An 18,795-nucleotide genomic window follows, 5' to 3' on the forward strand; every position below is an offset into this window, starting at 1 on the left:
TTATAGTGGTATTCATAACAAACAGAGTCTGTAAGTGTAGATTTTTGTCTTGTCTATGCTTTTAATGTAAAAGTAGCCAATCCTAACTATCCAAAAAGCCTGCACAGTCTGGAAGCGCATGAAGCGCCCTGACGACGGTTCTCTATGGTGGAGGCTGTCCAGGCCTGATTAAGCTATTATAGCATGTTGCAAGTCAGGCTACTGTCCTGTTGGCTCATATTTCGAACTGCTAAGGCCAAACTTTGAATTACAGTGCCTCCGCTGCGGAAACCGTGTCTCATATTCTTTTTGACTGCCTCAGACTTGCTGATCTCTGTCTCGACAGGTCTGGGAAACAAAAAAAAATTGCTCGACTGTATGGTGACATACATGCACTTGCAAAACAGCAAAGTTTTTGTGTCCAAGGCTTTTGCAAGAGAAGATTGGAACTTCTCAAGCCTTCACTCAACCATTTAAAGATGATGATGATCCTAATTATAAATAATGGTTACAGTTATATACCAATTATTTTAGCTGAGCATGTCTGACCTAGTTGAACGTCTCAAAACCTTTAGAATGTGAACTTATTTTTCCATGCAGGTAAAAAATCTGCCGATAAACCAAGGTATCCTGTACGAACAACAGATGAGGGATTTGTTCAGCTGCTGCCAGAAAGATCCTCCACCTTCTCTAAGTAGTGAGCAAACAAAAGCTTTCATTGAGTTTCACTGGAAGTCTGGTTCAGTATCTGAGGGAAGGATACATCCTGCTGTTTATGCTGCTATCAAACTTAGGTCTGTTTCTGTTGTATTACTACAAACTTTAGTTATTTTATATACCTGTTAAACAAAAAAAGTAAAAATCAGTAAACTATATTAGTTTCAGCAAAATATGTCTATATGTTTATATACGATTTAAACAATATCTAATTTTAGTAATATATATCTCTAATCCCTGTTCAAAGGGTATGGTATAATGTCCTTGACAATTTAGTGACATTTTGAGACTGTTTTTAACAAGACTTCTTGCATTTTAGTTATAGCTGCAAGTCTTTGGTTAAGTGTCAAACTTCAATGTCATGCATCACATAAGTGTTCAAAATGTAACTTTGCATGTAATTTTATTTTTAGGACTGGGGATTATATTAGTATATATATATATATATTTTAAAGTAAAATTCTATAATTTAAATACATTTTTTTAACCTCAGGCAACTAAATATCAAATTACCAATCACATTGTTTGGAAGAGAGGAAACAAAATCTTGTCTGCAAGAGTTACAAAAAGCTGCGTCTGCTCAGAGAGCATCAAGTGATCTCCGTTCTTGCAGGTGTTTTTTATTCTTCAAACATTATATATCTGAACTGAATAAAAGTTGAACAATCTATCTACTATTTCTCTTTATTTAAATATTCTCTTACGCATTTTATTGTTCTTTTAATAATGTTCTTCTGAAATAATATTTAACATTTTTCTATTGGCCAGGTTGAAAGTAGATTCTAACACAGGTGAAACAAGCCAAAGCTGTAATACTGTTAAAATTGATCCAGAAACATCCACACTTCTGCTAAGTGTTACAGAGGTAAATATTTAGTTACCCACTAGCTAAGCCCTGGTTTTGAACTTGTATTTCACTGAACTATAAAAATCAAAATCTAAAAGGTAAACAAAAAAATTAAACAAAAAAAAAAACTGGAGAAGAGAAATACTTGAATCTGTTGTCTATTTGAAAGAAGGGGGAAAGAATGAGAACTAGTTCATTGTTGTCTCCCCTCCACTCATTTAACCCTTGCCCTCATCTCCTCATTGGTTCAAGCATTGTAAAAGAACAAAAACAATAAGCCAATTATTAAACAGAGTAATGTAATGAAACCCTTTTTTAGAAATGAACATGACAACATGGATTGGTTCACTTGTATTCGTAGAGAACTGAAAGCTAACAAAGATGATAAAAGCAAAGTTCACACTTTATACACAGGCATCCATTTGTAGTGCAAAACAATTTATTAGCATGCTCAAGATCATTTGAAGAACTGGAAATCACAATTAATTAAAAAGCATTTAATGTTCTCTAATAGTACTTCATTACAAATGTAGCCTCACTGTTTGTAATTACTAAACTGCTCCTCTAGGTGAAAGAATGTGGTCACTTCTGGGCCCAGTGTGATAATGTGCACAATGTGGCACTGCTAACAGAGATACAGTCTGCACTGAATGGTCCTCACAGTTTTCTCAAGGTAGACAGCACTTCTAATGGTTTCTTATATATATCTCTTAGTTGATTAAAATGAAAGTATTTCCCTCAGATTATTACTTTTCTCCTTTTATATTCTACCACTTTATATTTGCCTGACATGAACTTATTTTCCAATTTTGATGGACAGTTCATTTTTATTTCTTTAATATGAGAAAAGAAAAAAGAAACCAAAAATGAGTACATTTTGTTCAAAGTAGCTTTAATACTTGTAAAAACTCTTTATACATTTTTTTTTTTGCTGTTGTTCTTTTTATTTTAATTTGAAAGAATTTTTTTTACATTAACAAATTAACTGGAAGGTAACGATGAGAGATTATCTCATGATAATAATAATGATAAGGCTTGTCTTCGAGTCCAAAATCAGTGAGGAATGCAGTATTTCCCTTGGCTCATGATAGTACAGTATATAATGGTTTGTCTGCATCAGGTGTGGAAAAATATGCAGGTCGCATCTGGGTTTGCATAGCCATGTGAAATGGTGCAATCTTCGAAATCAAAGACATTGCCATTATTATTATTATTACTGTGTACATGATGGCTATGTTTTTACTAAGTTGTCAGCCCCTAACTAAAAATTTTCAAGTTGCAAGACATTTTTATGTCTACTTGATAATGCTCACATCAGGACATATAACATCATTATTTATTTTCAACCTTTGGGCGCTGGGGTTTAAAAATCAAATCTAAGCCTGCAGGAAACGTGTGAACTAAAACTGGAATCACCTAAGCAATGTCATTAAAATATTAAATAGCTTAGTAGCTCTGTTAGTGTAGCTACAATTACTGCCTTGTTCTTGAACGTGGATGCATGTTTCAGCCTGTGAGTGGAATGCTGAAACCCGGTGTCTTAGTGGCAGCCCCCTACGATGATGAATCCCCTCTGTATTACAGAGGTAGAGTGGAAGAAATCAACACCATGAAGGTGCCTGTAGCAGGAGCCATGGCTAAGTCATCTTTGGTTGCTAAGGTAACAAGGAATCAACTTTTGTACATTTCATTTTTAGAGTGTGAGGAATTAGAGATGTTAAAAAATTAGTACAAGTTAAACTTTTATGGTTATGCTGTGAGTGTTCATTTGCTATTTCACCTGTGAAGACTTTTGTAGGAGTATCTAAGACTATAAACATTTGGGGATGCCTAGAGCGCAAGATCTGAAAGGAGCACTTTACTTTTTTTTTTTACTTATCTCTCTTTTTGCTTTTTTTTTTTACTTCCCCCAAACAAATGGGGCAGGTACACCTTTAAAACTGAGTGGGCTAAACTGTATCGTAAAACTCACCAGGATTTTAACTCAAGACAAACACTTTGAATTTGAATTATCTCTTGGCCTCACACGTTCACCCAAGTCAAACCGATGTTACTTATTTTTCTCAATATCACCGGAATATTGACACACATTGTTAACAGTATTTTTATCTCATTGACTGGTGCCTTTATGTGACCATGAATATAAAGACTTTTGTTTTGTCTGATCAAGGTTTTCTTTGTTGACTATGGCAACACAGAGTTGATTGAAGTTGGCATGTTGAGAGACCTGCCAGCTACTTGTCTGAACAAGCCTTACATGGTAAGACAGAGTCACTTCTCTGTGCTTTTATCATACAATATCCTTAGGAAATACATTGTTTGTTTCATTTAGATCTATGTCAGTATTGACAAAAAGTTGAACTTTTTATGTTGTACCAAGGAATTTCAGAAATAATTGTAATATTTTGTTTTCCAACAGGCATTAGAGTTTTATTTAAAAGGAATCCGTCCATCCAGTGTCAAATGTCCAGATAACTCCTGGAGTCCACAAGCTAATGCTCTTTTCAAAAGCTGGACTTTAAACAAACTTTTGTTTGCACAGGTGAGATGTGTGCCCAGATAACATTCATAGTATCAGTAAGTAAGACTTAGCTAAATTTTGCCTTATAACAGGTTACTGATAGGGACACTTTGACCTCACATTGACAAAAACTTGTTACTTTTAGTCAGACTTAAACCCAACTAAAATTTAAACCCAACTAAAAGTGACAGAAAAAAATTTATTTAGTTAATGGTAAATTTATACTTAGGTAATTGTATTAGCAGAAAAGCTTTTTTGTGAGATTCAAACTTAACTAGACTTACAACATGTGAGATTCAAGCTTAGCCAACATTGACAACAAACTAGATATATACTTGTTTGTGTCACCAGGTCTATTCAGTGGTCAACAATACAGTACGTGTGGAACTTGTGGCCAAGTATAACAATGGTCAGGAAGTTTGTTTCAATGATGAACTGATCAATCAAGGATTTGCAGTCGCTGCTGAAGAATCTTTCTTATCACAGGTAAAAATATTGTTTTCTTAATCTTAAATGATTCTTACTCTAAATGGAATATTTGGCACTTACATTTTCAGGATTTCATCAATTTTTTTTGCTGTTTTCATTTGATCAGTATATTCACAAGGTTGTTGTATTGAAGAAGTAAGTCTTGATGATATTAACTAATTTCATGCTATAAATGCTTTTGAATATATGAATGTGATTTTAGTACCAATTAGTTTGTAATGTGAGTAATGTTATTTTCATTGTATGTAGACTCAATTCATTAAAAAAAGAGGATATATCTGCATTCTCATTTGCATTTGAAGTAGTATAAGACTTAGAATCTAAATCTAGAATCTTAATCTCTCACATCTTCTTATCATATGAATCTTTATTCAGTTTCATTTTAGATAGTCTTACCCATTTATGTTTTGTTTGTTACCACTTTCCTTCCATAGTGTACAGTAGAAACCTGGTCACTAAAATGCTTTCCTGAATGTTTCTGGTTCTTATCTGCATTGCTAACTATCTGGATGCTAACTTTTTATATCCAGCTTTATGATCAATAACGAAAGGTTGATGAGTGGTTATGTGCTTGGCTAGGCTTCCAAACCAAGGGGCAAAGGCTGGGACTCAGAACTTAAGGATTTTTGGACGTCCTTTATTCCACCCTGTTGTAATGGATACCTGACATACATTGGCGAATTAAAGGTGGTAGATAAAGATTGTTGTGCTGACCATATGACACAGGCATTAACCATTGGTCATAGAAACAGATGAGCTTTACATTGTCTGCCCCCCATAGGTTCTGAAAGGGATACTTTTACCTACCTTTTCCAAGGCTGTGCTCTTTACTAAGAAATGACCACACCTCCCCGGCAAAGAGCAATCTAAAATATTCCAACTAAGAACAGGAGACACACATTTAAATCTCAAGCTTAACAGAATAAATCACACGCACCCACCCCTCTCAAGTCCTTGCGCCCACCTCTATTTAATTCACCTTTGGCAGAGATCCTATTACCACTACAACCCAACATTACCAACACTCTGTATGGCAGTTTGGAGCAGCGGAAACAAAAAACAGCACGCTACATTTCCTTGGCACAGACTGCACAAGAACCTACAGCTCAGCAGAAAAAAAGCTGGCTAGAAGAAGAATATTCTTTTCATGATATTACCAAAAGCTCTTTTGTTGTCTAAAACCAAGAAAAAAAGGATGTAGGTCTTACTCATTCACACCAATGTTGTTGATGAGGTCTGTCTGGCAGGATTTAGTGAGGCAGTCCTTAAGAACTTGTTATAATTTCAGTTGGGAAGGAACTTAGTTACAGTAGTATATACAAAATCATCCTTAAAAAATATCTGTTTTCCTTTAGTGTAGTGTAATCCATGGATTTGTCCATATTATTATCTTTCAAAAAGTTTTTGCTTGGTTTAAGGATTTTTCTTGACCTTAAAGCTTCTTTACTAAACATTTCTATTAAGATTTCTTGCAAATCATAGTTGGCATCATCATCTCAAACTCATACTTTTTTTTACTAAAACATTTTTGTAAACATTTTCAGCAAAATCATACTTGGAGGCAAAACTGTTTGACAGATGATACACTGGCATCTCAACCAGATTCATGGGTTCAAGTTAGCCTGCCCTCACAAACATCCAAGAGACAAAAAGGCAGAAAGGTTAGTTTGGCAATGCAGAATGATGAGCCTCTTACCTTTGTTTATTGTTGGCTCATTATTTGAATACTTGAAGCTATGGTCTCAGATGAGGGAACCAAACCTGAACTACTGGCCAGAATATATGGAAAGACAAAGGCTTAGCCCTCGACACCAAAGTCAGACTGATGCGCTACCTGGTCATGGCCACATTCTTATATGCTTGCGAGTCTTGGATGCTGACTGCAGATCTAGAGAGGAGGATCCTAGCAATGGAATTGAGATGCTACAGAAGGATCCTAGGTATCACATTTAAAGACTGCATCACAAATGAAGAGATTATAGACAGGGTTACTAGAGTGATTGGAACCCACGATGACCTTCTAACTATTGTAAAAAAAAATGGAAACTAAAACTCTATGGCCATATTACAAGGTCTTCAGGGCTTGCAAAGACCTTCCTTCAGGGAACAGTGGTAAAAATAAGAAGAGGCAGATATAGAAAGCGATGGGTATACAATATAAAAGAATCTATGGTCCTGCCATTGAAAGAGTTTCTATCCAAGGCAAAAGGCAGAGCAAAATGGAGAAAGATGGTTGACAAATCTTATGTGGTGCCCCAACTAAGGGATAGGTGAAGGTGAAGGAATTATTTGAAAACCACAGCATCTTTTGTTCATTATCTGATGTTAATTATCAACTGTGCCAAACATTAAATCTGAGCTTTAAAAAAATCAAATGGAAAATAAAACTAATGAACAATGAAAATAGAAATATTGAATACATTAAAAACAACTAAGTTTATATTAATGAAATAAACAATGCATTAGAAATATTAGAATGTCATTACAATAATACTTTGTTGATTCAAGGAATTCACTTCATTCATTGTGTATGTCTAATGTAAAGGAAAAAAATGATGCATATTTGTTGTAGATAGTTACACAGGGTATTTTAGTCGTATTGTAATGTTTCAGGTTTCATTTGATTAAGCTGCATACTAAAGTACAATGTCGGTAAATATTGAAACATTTCTAATCATGTAATGTTTACCATTTACCTCAGGTGTATCTTGCTGGACCTTACAGTCCCTTAGAGATGTCCTTCAGTGGTATGACATTTAGTGGAAGACTGATGTAAGTTTATCTTTACTCTAGTTTTATCAACATGTTCATTAGTTGCTTTGACATTTTGAAAAGCATTTGAGTGGCTCATCTGACCAATTGAAAACTCAAGTTTAGTTCCCTTTTATATTTCATTAATAATTTGGGTTATAAATAAGAGACCTTAATGCATTTTCAGTTATGGTCATTTTTAAAATGAGGTAAGAAGCAGTAGTAGTGGTATTGAGGGGTCTGTGTGAAATGTTGCTGGTTGTAGATTATATTGAGTCACGAGTTCCAAATATTCTATATGATAATTAAATGATGATGCAATAAAACAGTACACTCAACAGATGAATATAAATCAGCCTCGTTAAATAATACAGCAATTTATTCCAAAAGCAATGGCACAGTCCGACGTCGCTAGATCTAGAAAACACGTCTTGTCCTAAGCACTACTACAATGTGTCTTGTCCGTTAATCTCCCTTTAAGCTCTTTCTGTGCTTAGTTTTGAATCCCTGATTGTCCCAACTTCTACGCATGCCACTATCAAGTCATTACAGTGGTCAACATTCTAGTGATTTTAATACCTTTTTTTTTTGATTCGTTGGCCATAGGTACTGGTGAACTCACAACATCAATCTTATGGAAAATTTAGTATTGGTTTAAATATATGAATCATTATATTAAATTTTTTAATTTATGGCTATGAGTGATTTATTTTAAAATGCTAATTTTTTTTAAAGAAAAAAATTAAATAATGCATTACATGCCATCCCATTCATAATAGGAGTGTTAGAGTTGACCCAGAAAGTGTGAACTCAGTAGCCATTGACGAGAACCCACAGGAAAAATTCTCTCGGCTTTTGGTGTCCAGCTCTACTGGACTGAATCCTGCTGGTAACAGTCTGATTGCCCGACAGACAACCTTGCTGCCTCAAATCCCAGGACTTGCATCATTTATCACTTTAGTGTTCACGCCATATGCAGAGTTCAGGTAACTTATCTACAATAATTATAAATCTCTGGTGAGCCTTTTGTCACACATCTGATGGATAACTTGTGGGGATATCATAAGCAATTCTTGGATAGAAGGACAAAAAAGTTTTCTATCCTAAAAAAATTTTCATAAGAAATTTGTAATACGAAGGTTTTTTTTGACACTGTATAGAAATATGAATAAAACTCATATCAATGTCTCTTTGTGAACACTAGTTATTGTCATCTAACACAAAATTTAGTGTTAATCCATCACTGTAGTACTGTATGTTGTAATTTACTGCTCATTATAGTTATAATGTTTTTTGTTTGGTGTAATGCACAAATTTTAAGACAAATTTCCTTAAGGATAATAAAGATTATTATTATTATTATTATACTTTGGACTTCTTACATTGTCACATTTTTATACCTAGTGACATTGATGCAAGTTTTTCATGGCAATGACTTCGATTCTGAAGATTAAGAATGAGTGCAGTGTTTCGCATGGCTATGCAAAACCAGTTGTGACCTACATATTTTTCCACTCTGATACAGACAAAGCTGATGTCCGTTTTTAGTGATTTAGCTGATGATTCAAATCTTGAGTCCAGAAATTTTTTTTTTACTCACATTCAAAATAGTTTTCACACATTAACATTTTTAAAACAGATTACACCAATTCTTGATACAATTATTTGTGTATATCCCACAGAACTGATCCAAAGTGCCAGCGCTACATTGGTGCTGTGTGTGGCCTGGGCTATGATGATGAGAACCTCTCTGTCTTACCTGATCATGACATTGAGCTGACCTTTGAGACTGAGTTCACAACTGAAGACATTGTGATGGTAAGTAGTTCAAGCCATAGTATTTACAATGGGAAATTTTTATTTCATAACGTACTTCAAAAAAGATTATTATGTCTTACGCGTGCTCCTAGGTAAATCTATTCATGTATGTTAACCAATGACTTAAATTCTGCCAAGTCATTGGTTTTCCTGGCTGGCTCAGGCAACCCATTCCATGCTCTAATAGCACTAGGGAAAGAATTTGTACAAATTTGTCCTAGCAAACGATATTGTTACTCCCAGTATTTCCATTTTGATTTACTGATAGATCAATTCTTAACCTGAATTTAGATACCTCTCATCAAAGTTATTAAAATAAAAGCTCTTGCGAGTTTTTAACCTGATAGTCCTTCTGATGCACATTAAATATAGTCTAAATGTGAAAGTAGAAATTTTTTTTTTTCCAGATTAATGAGGTGCGTATGGCCATTAACATTGCGCTAGGAACTGAGGATACCATGGCAACCTTTGGTCAGGATGTCTTTGTCAGAATACAAGAAAAAGCTAGAGAGAAAATATTAATGTAAGAACTTTAAGTGTTTCAAATATTTCTGTCAATGTAAAATTAATGTTTTGTTAATTATAAAAGGCAACTGACAGTATCTAAATGTAAACTTATTTAAGAATACACTTAATTGATGGCTCTATTGTTCTATTATTTCAGGTTATTGAAAAAACAAAGAGAACCAGTGCAGCCTGACAACTTTATTAAACCATATACGTGGAATCTGGTCAGTTGTTACACATTTTAGTTCTTTAATATTTGCTGACCTACATTTATTGGATACTGACATTTCTATGTTAATGACATATTTTTCTTTTGAATGTAAAATGTCTGAAACAACAATGGTTTAATAATAATAATCTTTATTATCCATATAGAAATTAGTCTTACAATTTGTGCATTCACCAAACAAAACAATATAACTATAGAAAACAAAAAATATACATTCACACCAGACACTCATAATTTACATGTAAAAAGTTAATATCAGATCGTTAAATTTTATTTAGTGATTTGATTGCCAGGGGGACAAGAGTTTTTGTGTCTGTCTTTGCTATCTGTGTCTTGTATCACTTTTTTGATGGTAAAATCACAAAATCCTGACCCAGAGGGTAATTTTTATTTCTAAAACCTTTTTAGCTTTCTTATGAATGTTTTTATCAAACAGCTGCCCAAATGGGGTCTGTTTTTTTACCAACAGCATTTAGGATTCTCTGGAGTTTATTTTTATTTTTAGTGTACTGTGTTCAGATTGCTATGCCAGGCAGTGATATTAAAACTAAAAATACTGCAGTCAACTGTTGGCTCTGTTTAGTATAAAACAGAATAACTTGCATCCTTTACTTCAATAGGAGGCTTGCTGGCTGAGCAGTAAAGCAATTGGCTTCTGAACCGGGGGTCCTGGGTTTGAATCCTGGTGAAGACTGGGATTTTTAATTTTGGGATCTTTGGGCACCTCTGAGTTACCCCAGCTCTAATGGGTACCTGACATTAGTTGAGGAAAAGTAAAGGCGGTTGGTCGTTGTGCTGGCCACTTGACACCCTCATTAACCATAGGCCACAGAAACAGATGATCTTTACATCATCTTCCCTATGGATCACAAGGTCTGAAAGGGAAACTTTTTAACTTCAATTATCAGTATATAGAATTACAAAAGTTGAAATAGTTTCAAATGGTGAATCTGATACACAGTAATAGTCTTTCATTTAGTGGCACCAAGTCATGTTTTATTTTTCATTGCTTCCCTGGTGTTTCATAGCCAGTGTTTGTTGTCTCCTAATCAGTGATAGAAAGGAAAGCTTCATCTCTTAGGGTCAAGACTTTAGAAGCAAAGATCCCACATTTTAGTTTTGGGGGCTTTAAGGCATCCTTGAGACCACTCAGCTCCAGTTAATATCCATTTGTTAAGCCAGGAAATATGAGTTTTTAATTGTTGTGCTTGACATAGAAGGAACTAAAACATTTTGGTAAAATAGTTAACTTTACAAGCCATGCAGCTTATCAAAAGGAAGACACTTTTCTTTTCTGTAAAACATAAAATGTTGGTGTTTGTTTTTTTTTTTACATATCACTTTTTTTTTTTGTTGTTGCTAGGGTTGAATTTTATTTTTCTAGCTAAGATCAGGGGTGGGTGTGGTGGTTCCAAACCAGAGTGTTTTTGGTTGTATCTTGGGGAAAGTTCAGATTTTGAATTTCTGGGTCCACTCAACTCAAATGGTGCCTGACATTAGGTGGGCAAAGTAAAGGCTGTTGGTAGTTGTAGTGGCCACATGACACCCTTGTTAATTGTCTGTCAGAAGCAGATGAGCTTTGTATCATCTGCCTGATGGATCACAAGGTCTGCAAGGGTTACTTTTCCTTAGCTAAGAACACTGCAAGAGTTTTCAAATGGCTGATGTTTTAAATTACAAATACTATTTACAGATCCCTCCTGAGCTTGTTCTGCATCATGACTTAACAGACACAGAGGCTGACTCGGATCATCTGTTAAAGCTGCACAATGCCATCTCTCTCAGCTGTGATAGCAGAACAATGGAAAAAGACACATCCGTATCTTCACAGAAGAAAGAGTACTATGTGAAACATCTGGCCTACTTAGAGAAGATTTCTAAAAGGTGACCAACTCTTTGTGATTGAAATGTAGGAAAAGATTAGTAATGCAGGGTGTATTAAAAGATTTAGAGGCTAAATGTTAGATTTCAATACTTTGGCTAAGACACATAGATCTTTTTATACGACTTTAATGCATTGACCCAGTTCCTCAGCTAGGTTTATGCCTGTCTTGAAAACTAGTAGTTAAATTGATAAACTCATGACCTGACTTAAACATGTTAATGTCTGGATAGCAACTTGACTTGAACACCAGTATCTACTAGACCCCACGATCATCTTGCTGCTGTGTTTTGGCTGAATTCTTTTCCTCTGTGAATTCCCACTTCTCACATCATGTTGATATAATATATATCTTCTCAGTGATATATCTGGGTGATTGTAAGAGGAATGAAACAGTAAAAGGATTTTGTTTCATTCATGGAGGCTGATCCTTAAATGGCCAGGTTTTTGGTGTATTTGGTGTATACAATATGGAAGTCTGGTTAAAGCACTTTTTAGCTCTGGAGAATCACATTTGAACTTTTTTTCATTAATTTTGTGTGTGAAAATTCCCAATACTGTCTCTCATCTTTCTAGATTTAAGGAATAGAAAAGAAGTAAGATTACATGGTTTTAGTGTTTCAAGACAGCATCATAATCTGCATTCACCACATCTATTTGATGGGAAGAAAGCTGACATTTTCTTCTGAATATGTAACTTTCCTTCTGGATTTATCAAATTAACACATCCAATTAAGGTTGCAGTGGCAATATGTAACTTTCCTTCTGGATTTATCAAAGTAACACATCCAATTAAGGTTGCAGTGGCTGAGTGGTAAAACAATATCCCCTAATTAAGGATCATAAGTTCAAATCCTGGTGTGAAATTTAAATTATCTTTGAATCCACCCTGTTCTAATGGCACAGTACATGGTTTGACCATTGTGCTGGCCACATGACACCATTATTGACTAGTTTCCAAAGTAATGGTAACTTCGCATCATCTTGCAAAATATGTCTTACACAAAGTTATAATATAATAATAATTTTATATTGTCCCTAATATGTTGTAAAGACTCACTATCCAGGCACTCTGCAAATTGCTCAACATGACCTACCAAATCAAAGAACTTGACAACTCAGGGCTCCAAAATAACTTAACATGTTAATGTCCAATCAATCACAACCAATTCTGTACAACTGGCTTCACGTAACACTGACTGTACAAATATTTCAAAGTTAACAACTGTACCGCCGTATCAACTCTTGTACCGCTGTATCAACTCTTGTACTGCTGTATCAACTCTTGTACCGCTGTATCAACTCTTGTACCGCTGTATCAACTCTTGTACCGCTGTATCAAACTCCACTGGCCTCTCTGCCTTGTTTTGTATTTACACTGGGTTCCACTGTTCAGGAATGACTTCACACACTGGTCTCATTATGTTGATCTTGATTGTCAGATCAAAATCAAGATATTATTTCATACTCGTGAGGTGTTTTGATTACTACCCTTCACCAAACTGTCATAATGCGCCATACAGAATCACACTGATGAGCTGAACCGAATTGTGCTGTAGTAAAACCGTCTTGACTGTAACACCTTTCATCTTTATAAAGGGTCCCTAAAGGCTGTCTTTTCTAGTTGATCACATGACTACATCTGACGTAACAGGCCTGAGTAATATTCACAACAGAGATCCTTCCCAAAACATTGTCGTGTCGTGGTTGACCGCTTGTCTTATGCTGGCCTGGGGCCATTCGCGTCAGCTAACCACACATACTACTACTCCTATCCGCAGCACCACCAGAGTTATAACAATATTTAGTATATAAAATGTATGTATTTGTATGATGTACATATTTCACAATGAGGTTTGTCAGATAGAAAGATATCTTTGTAACTCTTGTGTTTGGTTTCAGCAATAAGAGAGAACCCATTCTCTGTGAGCTGTGTAAGGTACAGACAGCTTCCTCTCATATTCTGGCCATTCATCTCCTGACAGAACGCCATCTGAAAAATGTCAAGCTCTTAGAAGATGGAAAGTTTAGCTAACAGACCAGTCTGAAGAAATAGACCAATTGCGGCATTCAAAAACTGTGGCACTCAAAAACGTGGAGCTTCTGTACGACAAGAAACAAACGAGTAGACAGGCGTAACAAATCTGACAGAATCTCATCAAATGTTTTGTTTTGAACAAGATGACTAAGTGACATCAAGCTAAGACTTGTTCCTACATTATTTGTGTTTCTGCTTTTATTTACTTTTACTTGTAGTTTTGTTATTTATTGAGGACAGTGAATTTATGAATAACAAACATTCATTTCTATGTACCAATTAATAAACATGTAATGTACTTGAAAGTGGTATATCAAATGACAGGATTAAGTGAAGTTTATGAAATTATCTAACTTTTGCGTCTAAAGAGTGCCAATTTCAGGCGCGCAACTGGAAGGCACCTATGTATCATACACAGATGTGACACTAGAAGTACAGTATTATGAACTCTTGATATATTTAACGTAACTTGTTTTATCAAACTTTTTAAAAATCTATATTGTATTTTTTTTCTATCAGATTTTTTATTTTAAATTCATGAGGGAAAGTTGTGTTCAAGCTAAATGTCCTTAGATTGTATCTAGTTGCTGTCTTTCAAGATTGTTCCGTACAATTTTACTGATCCTGATTTTTTATTCTACATAACACTAATGTCCCTAGTCATCTATGTTATGTTCCAGCTTTAGTTTACCTGCACTACAAATCTTGATTTCTAAACTGTGAGTTAAATCTTGTTCATGTCAACAAATCTTATTATTTAAAGTTTTAAGTTTTAGCAACGGCAACTATTTGTAACCTGATTTGACATTTAGTATACAGACAAACGGTGTGCTGCTTAAAAAATAATACAGTTTAGCTTTGTAATCCATTTAATGTAAAGAGATTATAGATGAATTGTGCTGTCAAAAAGGTTGTCCAGTTTGTTTGTTGAACTCAGAAACAAAACAAAAACAATTTTCAATGTTAATTTTTAGTTTGTTTTTATTCCAATCTGTGACCTGGAAATATTGATATTAAAGATGTTTTTAACTAATAGCTTGATTCTTTTTAATATTTTTTTAAAAGGAGCACAACCCATTGTATTGTGTACAAATAGAACAGTGTCTATTCATATTATCAAATAATTTGTATTCTCTCTTGAAATAAAAATAAATAAAACATTAAAATATTGTCTTTAAATGGATTAATTAGACCAGCCTTGACATTAAAGTTTTCTGACAATAAAGTCCAGGCAATTTATTTTTTTTTTTACTAGATAGAAAGGATATTGTTAAAATGTCAGATTTTCAGAAAATGTCTTTACGAGTGTTTGCCAACTATTTACAGCTTCTACTCTAGCTCTAGATGGGTAATTTTCATGTTTCAATGAATGTAGATCTAACTTCTTTGTTCTACTCAAGTTTGAAGGAGTCTATTTAGAAAAAAAATGATCTCTGGTTAAAACTTCAAGGCTTTAATAAAGTAAACTCATTTTGTCAAATGAACAAATACAGGCGTATCTGAAAAAAAAAAAAAGAAATATTCAATGAAATTTAATAGTTACAGTGCGACTTCATTTATCAAACTAATCGAATGGACCACACATTTATAATCAAGTCAGTCAAAACTTGTGGGTTCATAACTTTGGCCATACAGCGTCTGCTCATCTACTCCCTTAGCAAGGTTTTTATGAATTCAGCAGCCCAGTTACCCGGGTGGAAACATCAATGAAAAGGACATGGCTATGCTTACGTCTTTTGTTTGAATTGAGGAAGATCTAATGAGACGACTTTTCATAACGTGATTGCGATGTCAGTTTATAGGACTTATTATAGAATTCACACAAATTGTATACGAATTTATTACTTATGTTAAAAATATATACTAATTATTTATATTTCAACCTATTTTTAGATTATTTCGCCCCCCCCCCTCTAGTATGTTGGCTGATTGGTGGGGTCGGAAGGGGGCGATGGTATCAATCCCGCCCCCCATACACTTTCGAGTTGGGGGGGGGGGCGGTCCAATTTTTTTTTAGAAATCACAGCTTGCTAATAGAATCAATTTAATATCTATATTATGAAAACTTTTTATTGATTTTTTTAACCGATCTTTATATTATGTCGTTCCCTGTTTGCCGATTGGTGGGGGGGGGGGGGGGGCGAATACCTCTACTGCCCTTCCCACCTAAACCCTTTGAGTGGGGGGGGGGGGCGGTCCTATTTTGTGGAGAATCATAGTTTGTGAACAAAATTAGTTGAATTAATATATATATTTTATATTATGTCGCTCCCTTTCTGGTATTTTGGCCGATTCGGTGGGGTGAGGGGGGGGGGGCGATTGCATGTACTGCCCTCCCCACTCTAGCCCTCTGAGTGCTGGGGGGGGGCAGTCCTATTTTTGTGGAGAATCATAGTTTGTGAACAAAATTAGTTGAATATCTATATAATATAAACTACGTATTGATATGTGACCCATTGTATATTATGACGTACCACAATCTAATCTCAAATTGTATCATTAGTAAATTTAAATGAAAAAGGGTTGTACCAGGTGGGAGGGGCGATACATGCAATCGCATTTCCCCCATCATAATTTATATATAATATAAATTAAATTCTTATATTGAGTCGCAGCACCCCTATTCTTTAATGCCAAATGCAATCTTTAGCAGAAATTATTAAATGAGCGAGGATTAATCGTTTTCACTCTACCGCCCCTCCCATTTCCAGACAGAGTTTATTTAATTTCACATGAATTTGTCATAATTATTTTAAGTAAGACTTTGCATTGGAAAAGTTAAAATTCAAACGAAATTTTTCAGTTTAAGAGCAATATGATTGAGATGAGTTATAAACTCAAATAACGTTTTCATAGTCGCCTTTTACCAACCTTTACTCAATCTGATATTTTTCTAGTTACGATTTATACCTAATTCTTATTGAATACTATTTATTGAATAATTTTTTGTTCGGCGGCGATCCCCAAAGCCAAAATATAAATATGTGGGGTATCTTATCTTTTCAAGGAACAAATCGGTTTTATTTGCAATGTATTAAGGGCCTATAAATTCATATTAAAATAATTTTCAAGTACAACATTATTCAAAAGGTCCTTTTTTAATAGTATGAATACTGAGTTTCGAACTCCATTGATGAATAATGAGATGTAGATGTCAAGAGAATACGTTTCTGCAGTGAAAAAAGAAGAAAACGCTTTTGGCGTCGGGGCTTCGCTCCGAACTCCATTGATGAATAAAGAAGAAAACGCTTTTGGCGTCGGGGCTTCGTCCCGAACTCCATTGATGAATAAAGAGCTGTCCTACTTGTCAGGAGAATGCGTTTTTGCAGTGAAAAAAAAAAAAAAGAAAACGCTTTTGGTGACGGGCACAAGAGAACCTTATAGCGCTGCCCAGTTGTTTTGTTTTTCTCCGAAGGTTGAGAAATGCTGCTTTTTAAAAATTCTCATATATATATATATGTGTGTGTATGTGTACTGTACGCACGTTTATGCATAGGGTTAGGGTTTACTGGGCGTTAGGGTTAGGGTTTAGAAAAAAAATCGCCCCCCCCTCACTCCAAAGTTCTGGATCCGCTAGTGCTTCAACTTCACCTACCCTTTTGTCTGTTGAACCGTCGGGCACTACACAGGATCTGTTGACTGTCTTCTTCATTCCTCTCAGTCTTTTGTCAACATAAATCTAGATTCTAGGTGTTGACGTGCTTCTGTATTGTCTCAGTGGCCGTCTACGTTTAACAATGTAATAAACCAGATATACTGTTATAACCCTGCCATGCACACCGCCATCCAAGCTAGTGCAGAAAGTGCGCACGGTTAGAGACTAGACTGAGAAGGATGTTGATATTAGAAGAGAAGAGAACGCAGTTCCGCCCAAGTCTAGAGCTGGATGAAGAGGCTGTGCTCAAGACCGACGTTTGTCAAAGACTCATTTTCATGCTAAATGTACCCAAGTCCTGGATAATATCATAATGACACATACAACGATAAAATAAGATTCAGAATGCCACTTTACCAACATATAAACATCTTTAATTCCATTATTTTCACTCTCATACAGCAAAAATAGTTAGAGTCTCCACACTTAGACTATATATCCAAAAAACCAACCGTCCTGCACTAGGAACAAAAAACATACCCCTTATCATGAGTTACATTATGTTTTTCAAAACATCTCACCAAATAAAAAACCCAAAAACAATAACAGTTTTGAAACCAACAACCTGGGTTGCCCCCCTTCTCCTCTACAGTAAACAGGAGACCCAGGCTGACCAGAACTCAGTCCTGACATTTCTCCCCCCTCTAATTTTTGTCTGTTTCTGGGTTCGTTTAAAACAGACAAACTTCCGATAAAGAGATTTTCCAAACGTACATATATCAACATGCAAATAAAAGTAATCTTGGTACTAAAACATAGCCTACAGTTTGTAAAAAAAAAACCCACAAAAAAAAAAAGATGTATCCACATGAAATGTCAATACTATACACAACCTGCTAGGCAATAATAATTATATGTAAACAAAAAAAATAGTCAGTGAACAAGCATATTTTCCGAAATGTAAATGTTATATACAACATACTAAGCAATTATAATTATATTTATATATATATATATATACATATCAACATGTAAACAAAAAATATTGTGCAAACATATATTCTACCTTTTGTAGAAGGCGGTTAATTACATATCCCCAATCCTAGCAAACAAATAACTTTGAAATGAATAAATATTAAATGTCAGTTATCTGTAATCAATGTCATGTTGGTCTATTCTGTTAGTCTAGATAGAAAGTCAGCAATTACATTTAGTTTGCCCTTTAGATGTTCTACATTAAAGTTAAATGATTGTAATAATAGAGCCCAACGACAAATTCTATTATTCCCATATGTTGCGCTCTTCAAAAAGGCCAGTGGTCTATGGTCACACTGAATTGTGAATTTAGCGCCATATAAATATCTGGACAAGCGTTGCACCCCCCAAACAATGGCAAGGCATTCTCTCTCTATTACAGAATAC

At 34.9% G+C, this 18,795-nt stretch overlaps 1 protein-coding gene across 2 annotated transcripts in view; it reads left to right on the forward strand.

The window, feature by feature from the left end:
• Positions 1–14,942, forward strand: part of LOC106055411 (ATP-dependent RNA helicase TDRD9-like) — a 31,061-nt gene extending 16,119 nt beyond the window's left edge. For both annotated transcript variants that reach the window (XM_056022493.1, XM_056022492.1), the window contains exons 23-38: positions 580–773; positions 1,190–1,309; positions 1,465–1,561; positions 2,112–2,216; positions 3,054–3,203; positions 3,714–3,803; positions 3,963–4,085; positions 4,416–4,550; positions 6,098–6,214; positions 7,255–7,325; positions 8,084–8,290; positions 8,987–9,122; positions 9,530–9,645; positions 9,787–9,853; positions 11,552–11,742; positions 13,643–14,942. In XM_056022493.1, the coding sequence (XP_055878468.1) occupies positions 580–773; positions 1,190–1,309; positions 1,465–1,561; positions 2,112–2,216; positions 3,054–3,203; positions 3,714–3,803; positions 3,963–4,085; positions 4,416–4,550; positions 6,098–6,214; positions 7,255–7,325; positions 8,084–8,290; positions 8,987–9,122; positions 9,530–9,645; positions 9,787–9,853; positions 11,552–11,742; positions 13,643–13,775 (2,052 nt within the window). In that variant the 3' untranslated portion in view covers positions 13,776–14,942. The remainder of the gene's footprint in view (positions 1–579; positions 774–1,189; positions 1,310–1,464; positions 1,562–2,111; positions 2,217–3,053; positions 3,204–3,713; positions 3,804–3,962; positions 4,086–4,415; positions 4,551–6,097; positions 6,215–7,254; positions 7,326–8,083; positions 8,291–8,986; positions 9,123–9,529; positions 9,646–9,786; positions 9,854–11,551; positions 11,743–13,642) is intronic.
• Positions 14,943–18,795: the final 3,853 nt, after the last annotated feature.

Source organism: Biomphalaria glabrata, chromosome 3 (assembly GCF_947242115.1).
Source record: "Biomphalaria glabrata chromosome 3, xgBioGlab47.1, whole genome shotgun sequence".
NCBI classification, from domain to species: domain Eukaryota; kingdom Metazoa; phylum Mollusca; class Gastropoda; family Planorbidae; genus Biomphalaria; species Biomphalaria glabrata.